The sequence below is a fragment of the Bubalus bubalis genome, chromosome 6 (assembly GCF_019923935.1).
Source record: "Bubalus bubalis isolate 160015118507 breed Murrah chromosome 6, NDDB_SH_1, whole genome shotgun sequence".
NCBI lineage: Eukaryota > Metazoa > Chordata > Mammalia > Artiodactyla > Bovidae > Bubalus > Bubalus bubalis.
Genome location: NC_059162.1, coordinates 95,359,940 through 95,379,318, shown reverse-complemented (window position 1 = coordinate 95,379,318; position 19,379 = coordinate 95,359,940). Strand labels below are relative to the sequence as shown.

The following is a 19,379-nucleotide window of genomic DNA, read 5'->3' as shown; positions in this document are numbered from 1 at the left end:
TCTATACTTTCTAGACAATTGTTTTTAATTTTAAAAGAATATGTATATAATTTGGTTGATGACTAAAATAAATGTTTCTTCTCAGATTTAATTTTAAATAACTTATCCACTATGCAGATAAATCTTAAGTTTAGAGCAATGTAATAAATGATACATAAACTGCTATTGATCTTCAACTTGGAAAAGAGAAATGAAGAAAGGAAAAAACCCTGGACAAGCAGAAAAAGATAAAGATAGTTTAGGAGTCCAAAGAAGTCAATGGATTTTGACATCAATCTAATATAAAACAACACATTTAATTACATGAACCAATGACTTTCAGTTGTTAAAATACTAATTCACTCATCAAAAACAATCAATTGTTTCATTAGAAATACCACAAATTATTAAGAGTTTATGTTCCTCTAGGGATCAGCAGTCTGAATAAATCCAAATGCCAATTTACTGTACAAAGACATTCAGTAAAAAGTTCTTTCATCTATTATATATTGTATATTTAAATAATATATCATTACTGAAAGTTATAAAGTTTCTAATAGCTTTTAAAATGGAATTCAACAGATGACTATGCCTATTTGGGAGCTATATTTAGGTTATAAAAGACCCTTGTATTTTCTGGTTACTCCAACTGCTTAGCAATCTTGCTGGAAAGCAGAGACAAATTAACCCTATATACATTCATACCCAGGAATGAATTGAAAAATAGATTATTTAAAAACTATAAATATTCTTTCAAACATATTTATGTTCAACAATAAGTGATTGTTTAAATACAATAACATCGCCATACAATGGACTCTATAACCATTAAAAATCTGATTATAATAAAGTATTCAGCATTACTTAAAAAGCATTCTTGCAAAAAAAAGAAATTCACCTGAATCTAACAAAACTTTAAGCCTTAATATCCATTTCTCAGGAAATACAGAGATAGAGGAACAAGTTAAATAATATCACAAGGAAACAATCACACAAATCGAGAATTTAGAACAATTTGTAATGATTTCTTCACAAAGCAAATGTCATAAAAACAGGAGGTGGGGAATAAAGAGGGTGTTTGCTTAAAAGGGTATAAGAAATCTAGCTAACAAACATAATTTGTTATCCTTGACTGGATCATGGTTTCCCAATCAACCAGTGACGTTTGAATATGCACTGGATACTAGACGATGTTAGGAAGTTATTGTTAATTATGTTACAAGCAATACTGGTATTGTGATTCTGTAGGAAGATATCATTATTTTTGAAAAGTGTATGCAGCTGTTTTTATGGGTAAACTATGATGTCACCTTTAAATGGCTTAGCAAAAATAATGAATATATAAGGGTATCCTAACTTATGCAGTTTGTTTCAATAATTTCAAAAGTTTAACTGCTAAAACTTAAAAAAAAATTTGCAACTTTAGATTTCTTTTATATTTGCTTTTATGAATTAAAATAATAAATTCAAAATTATTTTCTGTTCCAAAGTTTGCCATTTTCAATAAGTGGGACTGAAACAAAAACTTACCATAAAAATTTATTAATCAAAATCATAAATCTAATAGCATAAATAATGTAGATAACTAAATTTCAAATGCTGCTTCTTTATAAGTATGTAGCAGTTAAACTTTTGAAGTTATAAGACTTAAAATTCCATTAAAACTTTAAGATGTCCTGTATATAAAGAAGCAAATATGGGGTAAAATTTTAGTGATTATTAAGTCTACGTATAGGTGATTTGAGTGTTTATTGTACTATTCCTTTACTTTTTCTGTATTAAAAATTATTTTAGTAAAAGTTGAAATATTATAAAATAAAATTAAGGAAATGATCATATAATATTAAAAGGTGAAAATAAGCTGTTTTAACGGATTATAACATGACCAATTTCTTGTTAAATGTGTAAATGGGTTCAACAAAATATATAATAAAAATATGGAAAGAACATATATCATAAAGCTAATCTGCATTAGAATGTATTCTTTGTGCTTTTTAGTATCTTCCAAAACCTGTATAGAAACTATAACACTGTATTACTGTAAATATATGTCTTCAAATATAAAATCCATTTAATATAGTTTTAATAGTTAAAAAATTGATGGTTAAAACAGACTTTACATGGGCTATTCAACTATTCTTAGGGTAAATAACAGTTTATGTTTCTTAATCTACTTCACTGAGCTGTCAATGACAGATTTAAATTGATCACTAATTACTGTCTTAGAATTCCATTTTTCAAAGTTGTTTTAGATGAATTTTTCTTTACGTCATAAGTAGAAACTAGAAATTCCAGAGCCATCCTTGCACTCTATTCTCAAAATTTCTAATTCTAAAACTTTTACTCTAACTCATCTACACATTAGTCCTTCCTTTCTCCCTTTCTTCCTTTATTCATTAAACATTCACAGTATTTACCTAACCAGGTAAAGAGCAAGATGAAAGGTATTCTTAACAGTAAGGCACCATTAGAAAAGAGTAAGATTATGGGGAAATACAAATAGTACACTACTACTACATTAATTAAGTGTAAGGCAGGAAATGGGAAAAGCTGAAGCTGTACAGGTAGGCAAGAGCCAGATAACTGAGGCCTGGACTGCAGTGTCAACATAGAATAATCGCATAGAATCTTCTTGCTCAAAATATAACTACTGATTTGTTACATATTTCAATCTTCTTGATTTTAAGATCACAAAGCTCATTTCTGTATTCAAAGAAAAATCTTTTTGTTGTCTAAAATGACTTTTAGGAAAAAATATTACAGTTATTAGATATATACTATTAGAATCATTTGGGGAAAAGACTGAAGGACAAATCCTTTAGCAAGAAACTGTCAATCACATAACTAAAAAGAATACAAGTACATAGCCTGGTCCCTTCTAAGCATGTCCACCCCTTTTTCCCCCTTAAAAAAAGAAAAAAAGAAAGAAAGAAAGAAACCCTATTTCAAAGCTTGACAGAGTCTTCTGCAAGAGCCAGTAGTACTCTATCATACTACTGCTCTCTGACTGAAATGGGCATCTTGGTGATGATTAGGTTGGGAAATGAACCAAAAATCAAGTCTTCAATCTGAAAAAAGAGGAAAACATTAAGCATTGCCTCAGGCCTGGTGGTAAACCTATGGGATGCATTGTTTAATTAAAAAAGGTAAATTGAACTTACATCTCGGGCTTTCACATAGAAGGCCTCTTGAAAAGCTGCTTCTAATGAGCCAATAAAAAATACAGGATGGCAGTCACCATATCTATAGGAAAAATTGTGTCTATTAATTAAAATACATTTCAAATTTACTTCAAGTTTCATAAGTCTAACCAATAACTTTTAAGTAAATGTTGGGGCTAATGTCTCTTTCAGTATAGACAAAACATTGAAGAATTTCTTTAAAGGCGTCATTAGTGTTTTGAACTCTTCTTGGCCTCTAGTGATAGATCAGAACACTGGAATTTTAAGTACATCAAGCAAATGGACTTAGTAAGTGCCCCATTGCCATTTATAAGTAGTAATTCCTGGTTACCTATTTCCCTAAGATTTCCTGATTACAACAGCCTTAACTTTCCATTTTAGTTCATTTATTCTGGAAGTCCAACACAGAGAGAAAAGATGGTCCCTTGCTAAGTTTCCAAATTACATTACATCAGAAAATAGAACTAAAGAGAAATATCGTTTACATGAAAATTTAGGTTTAAATATTTAAACACCTTAGGAGAATCTCAAATACACAGAAAAATTTGTATTAGACTATTAAAAGAAGAAATGCTAAATGATTCCAAAAAAATTAAAAGATTCATTTACATTTAAAAATGTTTAATTGTCTTTTTATCCAATAATTTAAAAAATATTTTGTTTGTCCTAGGATATACTAAAAATTAGTATCCTATACCTAGTCCTTTTGGACTTCCCTAGTGACTTAGCAGTACAGAATCTGCCTGCAATGCAGGAGATGTGGGTTTGATCTCTGTTGCGAAGATCCCCTGGAGAAGAAAATGGCAATCCACTCCAGTATTCTTGCCTGGGAAACCTCATGGTCTGAGAAGCCTGGCAGACTATGGTCCATGGGGTCACAAAAGAGCTGGACATGACACAGCGACTAAACAACAGCAGCCTAGTCCTTTTGCAAATATCGTCAAGATATTAAATTAGTAATCCATTTATTATGCTTCTATAATGACATAGAGATAAGATAAATACATCTCTGAAGTGGCATAAGTAGTTTATAGTTATCTGATTGGAACACTCTATATTCACTATCAGGACTATATGTATAGATAAATGTATACTTTGAATACTTTAAGGATAAATTTTAAAACAATCTATGATTAAAGTTGTTTCAAAGAAAAATCACAGTAGCATTAAAAGAACATTAATTTATATAGTTAATGTCCTAACCCTACCTTGAAGAAAACTCTGCTGTAAATTGTAATAAGGCATCTCCTTCATTTTCTGCGTTTTCTGGCACTAAAAAACAAACAAAAGAAAAAACGAAAACAAAAAACCAAAACAAATAGACACAAAAAACAAACCACATAACATCTAATCCCACATATAAGAAATATATTTAATCAATAAAGAGGAAATAAAATTAAATTTTCACTTCTGTGATATATCTGAGAAGACATTTTAACTCCAGCTACATTAGAAGATTTCGTCAAACCTTAAAAAAGAACCCCCAAAAATGTCAAGCTCATGAATTTTTGAAAACTAACTGACACAATCTTGCTAGGTATTCAAAATATGTGCCAGTCATCACTTATGATTTCAAAGTTTTCTTGAAAATGACATCTTGTAATTAAATTATATAAAAAGGCTCTCAAATTAAAGACCTAATGGGAAAAATCAACTTTATGTAAATATCATATCTATTTCTGCCCATAAAGGTTCCCTAATTTCGGAGTAAATGAGTCATTTATGGGCTTAGTTTAACAATCGTCTTGTATGTAGCATCACTTAAGATCCTACACTGCATCCTGTCAAGTGCAAGTGAGGGAGATGGTATAGTTTACTTTTTCCCTCCAAAGATGGGTGAATGGAAAAATAATATAACTGCTGATAAAACTGGTATCTCCAATAAGATGTGTGGTGATAACTACAGTCACAAAAAGTACAGCTATTTTATCAATTTCCAGGCTTCAAGTAGATAGACGAATTCATACATGTGAAACAAAAGTTACATTCCCTTGAGTTTTTAATGAATTTTACTAAAGTATTGGGAATGGTTGGGCTTAAGATAAAAACTTAAGAGGCTCTAGTTCCTATGAATAATGTCTACTTGCTACATTTTATCTCTCCAAACCTGAAAGTCAGGACGAAATTCATAAGTTCATCGCTCCTCATAAGTTTCTGAACTAGGAGGGAGAATCATAATGCTGGACCCAAGGTGCTATTAATACTCACTCATTGGAGATTTTCTCAGGGCAGATGACGCCATGCCGAATACTTCTCCATCATCCACCCCAAATTCGGAAGCATCTTCAAAGTCATCTCCATCACTATCACTAACCATATGAACATCGGTGCTTTGCTATTTAAGAAAAGTCCTATAATTAGTTTCATACTGACTTTAGGAAATCAAATTCCTAACATACAAGTTATATAATCACAATAGGGCATTAGAATTATAAAAATTTTATTAAATAAGAATCTATTTGCTAGAGTGAAGCTTAATATTTCTCATTTTAAGGCTTATATACATATATATATTAAATATTGAATATATTTCTAATCTTGCTATGATACCCCTATACTAAAGGATGGAGGCTGAGGGAAAATGAAGGATGCTTACAAAATCAATGAAGACTGGGGTTTTTTATCAGTTTTATCCCAAGCATATAGTACACAATTAAGAGCACAATAAACAAGGAAATGGGTAAAACCTAAGAGGTCAGAGATAAATAAGCTGTACAGGTCTTTCAAAAAGCTTATGGATAGGAGTAATGATAACATTTTAAAACTTGCCATTTCCTTATTGCAATGGTTCTCAAATTTCTCATTAGTGAAATATGGTATGCCACCTCCATGGTATTTTTGGAAGGTAACACAAAATAATATATGAAAGATCTTTTAAAATGAAGGCTATTAAATGAGATGCTTCAATTACAATGATGCTTCAATTCAGTAAACATTTACTGAGAATTTACTACATGCTGGGCACTAGTAAACATGTTCTGTTTATTTTGTTTTCAGCAACATCAATTGAGATGTAAGGTACTACAATGAAAAACATCACTTTCAAAATGTGAATTCAGCCCCTGATATCTAAATTAGAATGGGATTTCAAACATTAAAAAAATTATTTAATGTTTTGGTTGCATTTGTGCTGGGCCTTTGTTGCTGCCAACAGGCTTCCTCTAGTTGTAGCACACAAGCTTCCTCTAGTTATGGAAAGGGGATACTCATTGCAGTGGCTTCTCTTGTTGTGGACCATGGACTTTAGGGTGCACGAACTTAGTTGTCCTGTGGCACATGGGATCTTTCCCAAACAGGAATCAAACCTCTGTTTTCTGCACTGGCAGGCAGATTCTTAACCACTGGACCACCAGGGAAGTCTGGGATACCAAACATTTGAATTGGGTTGTGAATACTGACAAATATTCACATCTTGGATAACAAGGGTGCCCCAGCAAGGTATCTGGCTAAATGCCTGTCTGTACTATGTTTAGTAAATCAGGTCTACAAAGCTCATTTAATAAACGAAGTTTCTATATTTTAAATTATGGTGGTATGTACCTAAATTATTAAAATGTATTAAAAGGAACTCAGGAGCAAAGATTCATGAAACTTGTCTAGAGGGGATGTTATAGTTCGGTCAGTCATAGAATTATAGATACTAAAACTGGAAGGGATTTTAAAGATCTCTCACTAACGGTTTTCATGTTTCTTTTCACAGAGTTACCTAGCTGTCCTTTGTTTTTGTTCAGTCGCTCAGTTGTGTCCAACTCTTTGTGACTCCATGGATTGCAGCATGCCAGGATTCCCTGTCCTTCACCTTTTTCCCAAGTTTACTCAAACTCATGTCCATTTAGTTGGTGATATCAACCAACCATCTCATTTTCTAGTGCCCCCTTCTCCTCCTGCCTTCCATCTTTAGCAGCATCAGGATCTTTTCCAGTGAATCAGCTCTTCGCACCAGATGGACAAAGTACTAGAGCTTCAGCATCAGTTCTTTCCAATGAATATTCAGGACTGATCTCCTTTAGGATGGACTGGTTGGATCTCCTGGCAGCCCAACAGACTCTCAAGAGTCTTCTCCAGCACCACAGTTCAAAGGCATCAATTCTTCAGTGCTTAGCCTTCTTTACTGTCCAGCTCTCACATTCAAACACAACTACTGGAAAAACCATAGCTTTGACAGTACAGACCTTTCTTAGCAAAGTTATCTCTCTGCTTTTTAATATGCTGTCTAGGTTATTCATAGCTTTTCTTCCAAGGAGGAAGCGTCTTTTAATTTCATGGCTGTAGTCACTGTCCATAGAGATTTTGAAGCCTGGGAAAATAAAGTCTGTGACTATTTCCATTGTTTCCCCATCTATCTGCCATGAAGTCATAGGATGGGATGCTATGATTTTAGTTTTTTGAATGTTGAGTTTTAAGCCAACTTTTTCATTCTCATCTTTCACCTTCACCAAGAAGCTCTTTAATTCCTCTTCATTTTCTGCCATTAGGGTGGTGTACTGGCAAATATGAGGTTATTGATATTCTCCTGGCAATCTTGATTCCAGCTTGTGAGTCATCCAGGAGTAGATATTATGGTCATCTGAATTAAATTCACCCATTCCGGTCCATTTTAGTTCACCAATTCCTAAAATGTCAGTGTTCACTCTTGCTATCTCCCGTTTTGACCATTTTCAATTTACCTTGTTTCACGGACCTAACATTCCAGGTTCCTATGCAATATTGTTCTTTACAGAATCAGACTTTACTTTCACCACCAGACACATCTACAACTGGGCGTTGTTTCCACTTTGGCTCAGCCTCTTCATTCCTCCTAGAGCTGTTTTTCTGCTCTTCTCCAGTAGCATATTGGACATCTACTAACCTGGGAGGTTCATCTTTGAGGTTATATCTTTTTGCCTTTTCATACTGTTCATGGGGTTCTCAAGGCAAGAATGCTGATGTGGTTTGTCAATTCCTTCTCCAGTGGACCACATTTTGTCAGAACTCTCCACCATCACCCAACCATCTTGGGTGACCCTACATGCCTTGGCTCATAGTTTCACTGAGTTAGGCAAGGTTGTGATCCATTTGATCAGTTTGGTTAGTTTTTTGTGATTGCTGTTTTCATTCTGTCTGCCCTCTGATGGATTAGCATAAGAGGCTTGTGCAAGCTTCTTGATGGGAGGGACTGGCTATAGGGAAAACTGGGTCTTGTTCTGGTGGGCAAAACTAGGCTCAGTAAGTCTTTAATCCAATTTTCTGCTGGTGGGTGGAGCCTCAGGCCAAATGCAACCTCTTTCAAAAGGACTTATGCTAGCCTGAAATGAAATATGTTGACTCGGCAGGCTTTTCCTCCTTGGGCATAACCAAACATTAATGCCTAGACTTGTAACATTTTCCCTCTTATCTTAAAGACAGTTTCCCCAATGGTTTGAATAGAGAAGGTACATAATACTAATTGGAAAAATGAAATGAATGGCTCTTGCCCTAAGAATCTTCTATTCTGACTTTACCACTATTTCTCAATCCTAATGTTTCTTAAGTGTTTTGCTTTGTGGAGTCAGGATCTCCTCTTTATTTCAGCAATTCGAAAGCTTAAAAATTTAAACCCCTTCCCATATCAAAACAGCAAGGGAACCTACTCTTCAAATACATTTTCTTTTCTTTTTTTTTTTTTAATCATATCACCATTTATTGTTGTCTGGAGAGTGTTCTCACAAATTGTTCTCTTTGTTCCTTTTTTGTTTTGTTTTGTTTTTATTTTTTATATATTTTTTTTATTTTCCAAATACATTTTCTAGGACCATAACTGTACTTGAATTCCATCTGTGCTTCAGGTAGGCAAATATCTGGAGCATGAACTGCCTTTGAATTTTGAGGCTCAGTCTTTAAACAGGTAAAGGCTCAGGATATAAAAGGTACATTCCTTTAGAGTACTTAGCCAGGCTCACAGGCAAGTGGAAAGAAACAAAGGTCCAGTATGACAAACTTTCTCGTATTCGCAGTCAGTTAAGCTATCATCTCAGCCTTCACTTAGTTTTGCCTATCACTTACCCTCCCTTTAAGAGGCATCAGATTAAGAAGGAGGTTTGGAGGACAGAAGGATAAAAAAGAAAGAAATTGTTCTATAATTATCCCCACCCCCTCACTGTTTTACCTTACTCTCTCACATATATCCTTTCTCCTAATCTAGTTTTCAGACAAATAAAAACCTCTTTTCATAAAAACAGGACTTGACCTCATACTAGGAAGGTGATTTTAATTTTGTGCCTATGTAATGCATTGTTTTTTCTTCACAAAGTATAGAATTTCCAATTCTCTTAAGAGAGAGATCCTAGAACGACAAACCCTACAACAACAACATCTTCAAAGGAGGCTATCTAAAAAGCTGATTTTGTTGAAAAAAGTATATTTCACATATAAATTATTGAACTATCTGCAAGAATGAGCTACTTAATTATGTATAAGGAACTCCCAATTTCTTCACATTTTCTTATCAGCCATCTAACAGGTTAGGAAAAGCTTCATCCAAAAAATGAGATAAATAATCTTTTCTCTTTTATGTTTGCTGATGAGAATAGATAATCTCTTGGTTCAGAGATGGTTGCCCTAAAATTCTTTGAATCCAGAGAACTATTTATTCAGAATTTTTAAATAAAGGTAAAAAAAAATTAGTGATTCTATTTTGGCTTATTGCATTCAGTTATTCCCTTTATCATTTAAAATATATCCATAAGCCCTACTAAGTGCTACATAGCCTGGACTTGGATGAAAGATATATAGTGTATGTTCTCTCATGGAATATAATGTAATACATTTGTGACCCTAAGCACTGTAGCCCACCAGGCTCCTTTGTTTATGGGATTCGCCGGGCAAGAATACTGGAGTGGATTGCCATTCCCTTCTCCAGAGGATCTTCCTGACCCAGGGATCGAGCCTACGTCTCCTGCATCGCAGATTCTTTACCATCTAAGCTTCAGGGAAAATCCAATGTAATATGCAGTTACAGGTAATTATAATAACTAACAATAAGTGTTAAAAAAAAAGTGTGAAAAAATAGAGATCTCTTCAAGAAAATTGGAGATACCAAGGGAACATTTCATGTAAAGATGGGCACAATAAAGGACAGAAATGGTAAGGACCTGAAAAGAAGCAGAAGAGATTAAGAACAAGAATACACAGAACTCTACAAAAAAGGTCTTAATGACCCAGATAAGCACAATGGTATGCTCACTCATAAGAGTCAGACATCCTGGAGTGTGAAGTCAAGTGGGCCTTAGGAAGCATTACTACAAACAAAGCTGGTGGAGGTGATAGAATTCAGCTGAGCTATTTCAAATCCTAAAAGATAATGCAGTTAAAGTGCTGTACTCAATATGCCAGCAAATTTAGAAAATTCAGCAGTGGCCACAGGACTGGAAAAGGTCAATTCTCGTTCCAATTCCAAGGAAAGGCAATGCCAAAGAATGTTCAAACTACCATACAATTGTGCTAATTTCAAAGGCTAGCAAGGTAATGCTCAAAGTCCTCCAGGCTGGGCTTCAACAGCACATGAATTGAGAACTTCTAGGTGTATAAGTTGGATCCATAAAGGGCAGAGGAACCAGAGGTCAAATTGCCAACATCTGTTAGATCATAGAAAAAGCGAGAGAATTCCAGAAAAACATCTACTCCTTCTTCATTGACTATGCTAAAGCCCTTGACTGTGTGGATTACAACAAACTGGAAAATTCTTGAACAGATGGGAAAATACTACTTTACCTGCCTCCTGAGAACCTTGTAGGCAGATCAAGAAGAAACAGAACTGGACATTGAACAACAGACTGGTTCAAAATTGGGAAAGGAGTTATGTCAAGGCTGTATATTGTCATCTTGCTTATTTAACTTACATGCAGAGTACATCATGCAAAATGTTGGGCTGGATGAATCACAAGCTGGAATCAAGATTGTGGGGAGAAATAGCAAAAACCTCAGATATGCATATGATACCACCCTAACGGCAGAAAGTGAGGAGGAATTAACGAGCCTCTTGATGGGGGTGAAAGAGGAGAGTGAAAAAGCTGGCTTAAACCTCAACATTCAAAAAACTAAGATCATGGCATCCAGTCCCATCACTTCTTGGCAAATAGATGGTAAAATAAAAAAAAAAAAAGTGGAGACAGTGACAGATTTTATTTTCTTGGGCTACAAAATCACTGTGGGTGGTGACTGCAGCCATGAAATTAAAAGACACTTGTTCCTTGGAAGAAAAGCTATGAAAAACCTAGACAGCATATTAAAAAGCAGAGACATCACTTTGCTGACAAAAGTCCATCTAGTCAAAGCTATGGTCTTTCCAGTAGTCATGTATGGATGTGAAGTGAAATGAAGTGAAGTTGCTCAGTCGTGTCTGACTCTTTGTAATCCCATGGACTATAGCCTATCAGGCTCCTCTGTCCATGGGATTTTCCAGGCAAGAGTACTGGAGTGGGTTGCCATTTACTTCTCCAGGGATCTTCCCAACCAGGGATCAAAACCAGGTCTCCTGCATTGTAGGCAAACGCTTTACCATCTGAGCCACCAGGGAAACCGTGAGAGTGCCAAAGAACTGATGCTTTTGAATTGTGGTGCTGGAAAAGACTCTTGAGAGTCCCTTGGGTTGCAAGGATATCAGACCAGTCAATCTTAAAGTAAATCAGTCCTGAATATTTATTGGAAGGACTCATGATGAAGCTGAAGCTCCAGTACTTTGGCCACCTGAAGCAAAGATCTGACTCATCAGAAAAGACCCTGATGCTGGGAAACATTGAGGTCAGGAGCAGATGGCGATAGAGGGTGAGATGGTGGATGCCATCACTGGATCAATGGACATGAGTTTGAGCAAACTCTGGGAGATGGTGAAGGACAGAAAAACCTGGTGTGTTGCAGTCCATGTGGTCACGAAGAGTCAGACACAACTTAGTGACTGCACAACAACAAGTGTTAGGACAGGTAAGTTCAGTGGAGAGCACCTAAGATCATGGCAGTGCGAGGAATCAGAGCAAACTTCTTAGAAAAGAAGATAACTAAACTGCTTGAGACAAAAATTTAGAACTCATGTATACATAAGGGAAACCCATAATTAAAGCTGATATTTCTTTCACCAACTACTCGCTATGTTAAGAACCTAGTTAAAAGTCTGGGATACAGAGAAAATCCACGGTTCCAGTTTTCAAGAAATTCCCATTTTAAAGCAAGACATATTTGGTGGCAAATATGTGTTTTTCAGTGTTAAGGGATACAATAAAAGTTTAAGCAAAGACTACTGAAGAACAAAGGAGACTGTGCAGGCCTCACACAAGTGCTAATATTTCACCCATATCTTTAAAAAAGATTATATATTAATGAGCTTATCTCTTCAACCATTACCTGCTTTGCAAATATTTTCCCCCATTTACATTTTCATTTTATTGTGCTTTTGGAGACAAGGAACTTTTTCATTTTTACACTATTGGACTTTTGCTTCATAGCTTTTCTTTCTGTTTGTGGTTAGGAAGCCCTTCTCATCCTGACATATCTTGCAGTTTTTGTGTTTTCCAAAGTGTTTAACATAGTGCCATAAGCATATTGGTTTTAATGTGAACATAAGGTTTTAGGACTAGCTGCTTTATTTTACAGGTATGCTTGGGCTTCCCTGATAGTTCAGTTGGTAAAGAATCTGCCTGCAATGCAGGAGACCCTGGTTCGAATTCTTGGGTCGGGAAGATCCACTGGAGAAGGAATAGGCTACCCACTCCAGTATTCTTGGGCTTCTCTTGTGGCTCAGCTGATAAAAAGTCCGCCTGCAATGCGGGAGACCTTGGTTTGATCCCTGGGTTGGGAGGATCCCCTAGAGAAGGGAAAGGCTACCCACTCTAGTATTCTGGCCTGGAGAATTCCATGGATTGTATAGCCCATGGAGTCACAAAGAGTTGGACACGACTGAGCAACTTTCACTTAAAAAAGATATCAATGTTGTGGAGGGTGTGTAATGGAAGATTGTTGGGGAGGGAGCTGTACTCTAGGGAGAGAAAAAACACAAGCAAGAAATTGGATATCTTAAAAAAATCAATAAAAATTACAAAAAATAAACTAAATCATCAGCTCGATGTATGGAAGTGGAATATGGTCTGGCTACAAGGCAAGGAAGTTTTCAGGAAACTAGATTATAGCACTCAAACTGGCATACTTAGGAATTTGGACTTTACTCTGATGGCAATAGGGAAATCACTAACGATTCTCAAGGACAGGACTGTTTAGAGCAACTCTGATGGATGGATGGATGTGTGTGTCTACACGCATGCATGCATATGTGTCTTTTTGTGGTGATTTGGTACCATATGGCAGATTTGATCAGAAGACATGAGAAGGGATACTTATTTCAATGTTCCAAGTGCAAGGACTTGACAGTTTATACCTTAATAGCAGTGAGAATTTAATAAAGGGGACAAACTTAAAACATACTTCAATAGAACTGATAAGAATTGTTCATCATTTAGATTTGAAACTTTAAAAAAGTGGAAGAGGCATGTAAAACCAAATTCCTAGTTTGGGTAACTGAGTGGTAGGGAAGGTCAGGTCCAGAAGGTCAGGGAAGGAAGAATATTGAGGCCTGTTCTCAGAATACATCTGAGGAAGCCATAGGACATCCAAGGAAAAACATCTAATAGGCAACTTGAAAAAAAATCTTTTTAGGAGCTCAAGAAAGAGGTCCAGAAAAGATTTAGATCTGGAAATAATCAGCAGATAAATAATAGCTGAGGTTATAGAAATGAATAAGATCATTCAGTTAAAAAATAAAAAAAAAGAACAATAGGGATAAAAGTTTATAGAATATATTTCAACTGGTGAAGAAAAAGAGATGAAGTGAAAACTATCAAAGATTAGAAAGACAATTAAGAGAAACAATCCGAGACGTAAGATCTGAGGAAATCTCAATGAAGACAAGAAATGTAAACAGATTCAGAAGGATGAGAATTAAGTAAAAGGCAGTTATGGTATGACCAAAAAAAAAGGATAAAGGATCCTGAATTTATAAACAAAAGAACAGGTGTTGAATATTTTGCCATTTTCTATATGACTCTAGGCAAGCATCATTACATCACTAGTGCAGAGGGTGACTTATATTGACACAAACGTGGCTGTGAAAAATGAAAAGATATGGTGTAGTATGGCATTTTATAAAATCTACTTTTTTCTGTCCCAAACTGTTTTTTTATTTAAGTATAGTTTATGTACAGTATTATAAAAGTTACAGGTGTACAATATAGTGGTTCACAATTATTAAAGGTTATATTCTATTTCGGAGAAGGCAATGGCACCCCACTCCAGTACTCCTGCCTGAAAATCCCATTTATGGAGGAGCCTGGAGGGCTGCAGTCCATGGGGTCGCTGAGGGTCGGACACGACTGAGCGACTTCACTTTCACTTTTCACTTTCATGCATTGGAGAAGGAAATGGCAACCCACTCCAGTGTTCTTGCCTGGAGAATCCCAGGGACGGGGGAGCCTGGTGGGCTGCAGTCTATGGGGTCACACAGAGTCGGACACGACTGAAGTGACTTAGCAGCAGCATATTCTATTTATATTTGTAAAATATTGCCTATATTCCCAGTGTTGTATAATATATCTTTGTAGCTTATTTTATACATAGTATTAGGTTGGTGCAAAAGTAATTTAATTTCTGAAAATAAAACTGCCTTTCTGAATATGAGTTCCCAATCACTGGAGGTATTCAAGTAAAATCTCTGTGATAATTTGTTGAAGAAATTCATCAGGAATTAAAGTATTTATGGAGAGTTTTAGTAGAATGTATTGCTGTTGCTGCTGCTGCTAAGTCATTTCAGTCGTGTCTGACTCTGTGCAACCCCATAGATGGCAGCCCACCAGGCTCCCCCGTCCCTGGGATTCTCCAGGCAAGAACACTGGAATGGGTTGCCATTTCCTTCTCCAATGCATGAAAGTGAAAAAATAAAGTGAAGTCGCTCAGTCATGTCTGACTCCTAGTGACCCCATGGACTGCAGCCCATTAGGCCCCTCTGTCCACAGGATTTTCCAGGCAAGAGTACTGAAGTAGGTTGCCATTGCCTTCTCCAAGAATGTATTAGGTTGGTGCAAAAGTAATTTTGGTTTAGCACTGCTGAACTTTGCCATTTGATACTGGAATGAATATGTTCTTAAATAAGTGTAATTATGTTATACATCATTTTAATGTGCATTTCTTGCTTTATCTGTCTTGCAATGAATTATTACTTTTTGTTTATTTTATATGCATTTTAGACTATGGAAATGATGTTAGACAAAAAGCAAATTTGAGTGATTTTCTTATTCGAGTTCAAATTGGGTCATAAAGCACCAGAGATAACTCACAACATCAACAACGCATTTGGCCCAGGAATTGCTAATGAATGCACAGTGCAGTGATGGTTCAAACAGCTTTGTAAAGGAGACGAAAGCCTTGAAGATGAGGAATGTAGTGGCTGGCCATCGGAAGTTGACAACGACCAATTGAGAGGATCATCGAAGCTGATCCTCTTCACAACTAAATGAGAAGCTGCTAAAGAACTCAACATAGACCATTCTAAGGTCATTTGTCATTTGAAGCAAATTGGAAAGGTGAAAAAGGTCAATAAGTGGGTGTCCCATAAGCTGACTGCAAATGAAAAAAATTGTCATTTTGAAGTGTTGTCTCTCTTACTCTATGCAACAATGAACCATTTTTCAATCGGATTGTGACCTGTGACAAAAAGTGGATTTTATATAACAACTGGTGACAGCCAGCTCATTAACTGGACTGAGAAGCTCCAAAGCACTTCCCAAAGCCAAACTTGCACCAAAGAAAGGTCATGGTCTCTGTCTGCTGCCCTTCTGATCCACTACAATCTTCGTAATCCCAGAGAAACCATTACATCTGAGAAGTATGCTCAGCAAATCCATGAGATTCACCGAAAACTGCAATGCCTGCAGACAGCATTGGTCAACAGAAGGGACCCAATTCTTCTCCACACCACCACCTGACCGCATGTTGCATAATCAACACTTCAAAAGCTGAACGAAATGGGCTAAGAAGTATTGGCTTGTCCACCATATTCACCTGATCTCTCACCAACTGACTACCATTTCTTCAAGCATCTCAACAACTTTTTGCAGGGAAAATATTTCCACAGCCAGCAGGAGGCAGAAAATGCTTTCTAAGAGTTCGTCAAATACTGAAGCATGGATTTTTATGTGACAGGAATAAACTTATTTCTCACTGGCAAAAGTGTGTTGATTGTAATGGTTCTTATTTTGATTAATAAAGATGTGTCTGAGCCTAATTATAATGACTTAAAATTCATGGTCCAAAACCACAATTACATTTGCACCAACCTAGTTTCACCTCTTAGTCAGCTACCTGTATTTTGGCTCTCACTTCCCTCTTCCTGAAGGGAAAGGCTACCCACTCCAGTATTCTTGCCTGGAGAATTCCACAGACTGTATAGTCTATGGGGTCGCAAAGAGTCAGAAACGGGTGAGCAACTTTCATTGCCCTCTCCCCACTGGTAACCACTAGTTTGTTCTCTTTTATCTGTAAGTCTGCTTCTTTTTTGTTATATTCACTAGTTTGTTGTGTTTTTCAGAATACAGACATAAGTGATATCACATAGTATTAGTCTTTCTCTGTCTTATTTCATTTAACACAATAACTTCCAAGGCCATCCATGCTGCTGGAAATGGCAAAATTTCATTCCTTACTATGGCTGAGAGGTATTCCATTGTGTATGTGAGCACACACACGTGTGCGTATGTAAAATACTATACATATTAATATATATACACACAAATATATAATGCCAGGACCCCTGGCCTGGGGACCCCAACACGGGGCTCAGACCTCTCATTCCTATGAGAGCCTCTGCAATATAATTATTCTCCAGTTTGTGACTTGGGGCTATGAGACTTGATTATGTCATGAATCTGCCCCTCCTACCCATCTCATTTTAGTTCCTTTATGTCTTTAGTTGGAGGAGATCTTTTCTGATAGGTTCTAGTCTTTTTCACTGATGGTTGTTCTGCATGTAGTTGTGATTTTGGTGTGCTTGTGAGAGAGGTAAGCTCAGGATCCACCATCTTAAATGATCTCCCAAAGACTATTATCTGACTCTAACAGTTAAATTCAATTTTAGTCACATAACAGAAAGAAGCCATGCTGTAGTGAGTTAATAAAATAAACAATGAAGAAATAGAGTCATTTAGTACAGATTACGAAGCTTGGCTGTGAATAAAAGAACAGATGAGTTAAAGCTTTAGGGGGAAGCTAAATTTGAAGGAATATAATAGATATATGTAATGCTGCTGCTGCTGCTGCTAAGTGGCTTCAGTCGTGTCTGACTCTGTGTGACCCCATAGATGGCAGCCCACCAGGCTCCTCCATCCCTGGGATTCTCCAGGCAATAACACTGGAGTGGGTATATATGTGATATATACATATTTATAATACAATAATATAAATAAAACATAATATATATTTTTATATAATGTATATGCATTTATATATTATATACATATTTAGGATGAGAGTATATATATTATATATATAATATATATAAATATTTAGAATGAAGAGAAGGAACCAATAGATAGGGGATTAAAAATGCAAGAGTGAGTCCTTACCCTTCCCATGTTGTACGGAGAGGCTAGTTGGAGTAGGATCAAGATAATGGGCAGAACATAGACTCTAACAACAAACATTTCAGCTAACAAATTAGGGTAAAAAAATCTGATGCTGATATAAAGATATCCTAATTTGAACAGTCAAAAGGATCATAAACATCTTGATGTATCAGATCAACTGGGACAGTTTCAAAGAATAGCAGGTCCCTCAATGACTGGAATAAACAGATTTTGTCTTATTTGAGCCCCCTCCCTCACCTCCCACCTGGCCGCCCAGTCCCACTGTGACGCCCAGCCACCTCTGGAGCCCGAGGCAGCTACAATACGCTAAGTTTTTAAGTAATTGTCTTGCCCTGGGAGTGTGGAAAATAAGAAAGAGACTTTGTTTTAATAAAAACCAGTGTGTCTGGTTGAAATTTTTTCATTTAGGCATTTCAGTTGTATGCAGAGATCAAAACGTGACTAAAGAGCCAGTTTAAGATGGCGGAGTAGAAGGACATGTGCACATCTCCTCCTGTAAGAGCATCAAAACTGCAACTAGCTGTTGAACCACCACTGGCAGGAGGACACTGGAACCCACCAAAAAAGATACCACATGTCCAAAGGCAAGGAAGAAGCCACAGTGAGATGGTAAGAGGGGCATAATCACGATAAAATCTAATCCCATACCCGCCGGGTGGCTGATCCATAGACTAGAGAACAGTAATACCAAAGAAGCTCTTGCACTATTGTGAAGGTTCTGAACTTTCACAGAACCTTCCCAGGCTTCCCAGCTTGGGGATCCAACAAAGGAACTGGGAATCCCCAGGGAATTTGGCTTTGAAGGCCAACAGGATTTGATTATAGGCCTTCCAGAGGACTGAGGGAAACAGAGATTCCAGTCCTGGAGGGGAGGCATAAATAAAATTTTGCACACACCAAGACCCAGAGGAAAGGAGTTGTGACCCCATAGGAGGTTGAACCAAAACTACCTGCTAGTGTTGGAGGGCCTCCTGTGGCGGTGTGGGTTGGCAGGGGCTCAACACATAGGGACAAGTACTGGAAGGTCCCCTTGACATAAACTTTCTTGGAGTTTGCCATTAACCTTACCATAGAGCCCATAACACCAGAGCTGGGTCAACTTAGATGGATTTTTTTTTTTTTTAAACTTTACAATATTGTATTGGTTTTGCCATATATCAACATGAATCTGCCACAGGTATACATGTGTTCCCCAGCCTGAACCCTCTTCCCTCCTCCCTCCTCCCTCCTCCCTCCCCATCCCATCCCTCTGGGTCATCCCAGTGCACCAGCCCCAAGCATCCAGTATCATGCATCAAACCTGGACTGGCGACTCGTTTCATATATGATATTATACATGTTTCAATGCCATTCTCCCAAATCATCCCACCCTCTCCCTCTCCCACAGAGTCCAAAAGACTGTTCTATACATCAGTGTCTCTTTTGCTGTCTCATATACAGGGTTATTGTTACCATCTTTCTAAATTCCATATACATGCGTTAGTATACTGTATTGGTGTTTTTCTTTCTGGCTTACTTCACTCTGTATAATAGGCTCCAGTTTCACCCACCTCATTAGAACTGATTCAAATGCATTCTTTTT

The 19,379-nt window shown here is 36.6% G+C and overlaps 1 protein-coding gene across 4 annotated transcripts in view; it reads right to left on the bottom strand.

Moving 5' to 3' along the window:
• Positions 1 to 19,379, bottom strand: part of FAF1 (Fas associated factor 1) — a 513,649-nt gene that overhangs the window by 144,214 nt on the left and 350,056 nt on the right. For all 4 annotated transcript variants that reach the window (XM_044945026.2, XM_044945027.2, XM_025289476.2 and 1 more), the window contains 3 exons: positions 5,370 to 5,496; positions 4,370 to 4,433; positions 3,141 to 3,222 (listed from right to left, as the gene is read on the bottom strand). In XM_044945026.2, the coding sequence (XP_044800961.1) occupies positions 3,141 to 3,222; positions 4,370 to 4,433; positions 5,370 to 5,496 (273 nt within the window). The remainder of the gene's footprint in view (positions 1 to 3,140; positions 3,223 to 4,369; positions 4,434 to 5,369; positions 5,497 to 19,379) is intronic.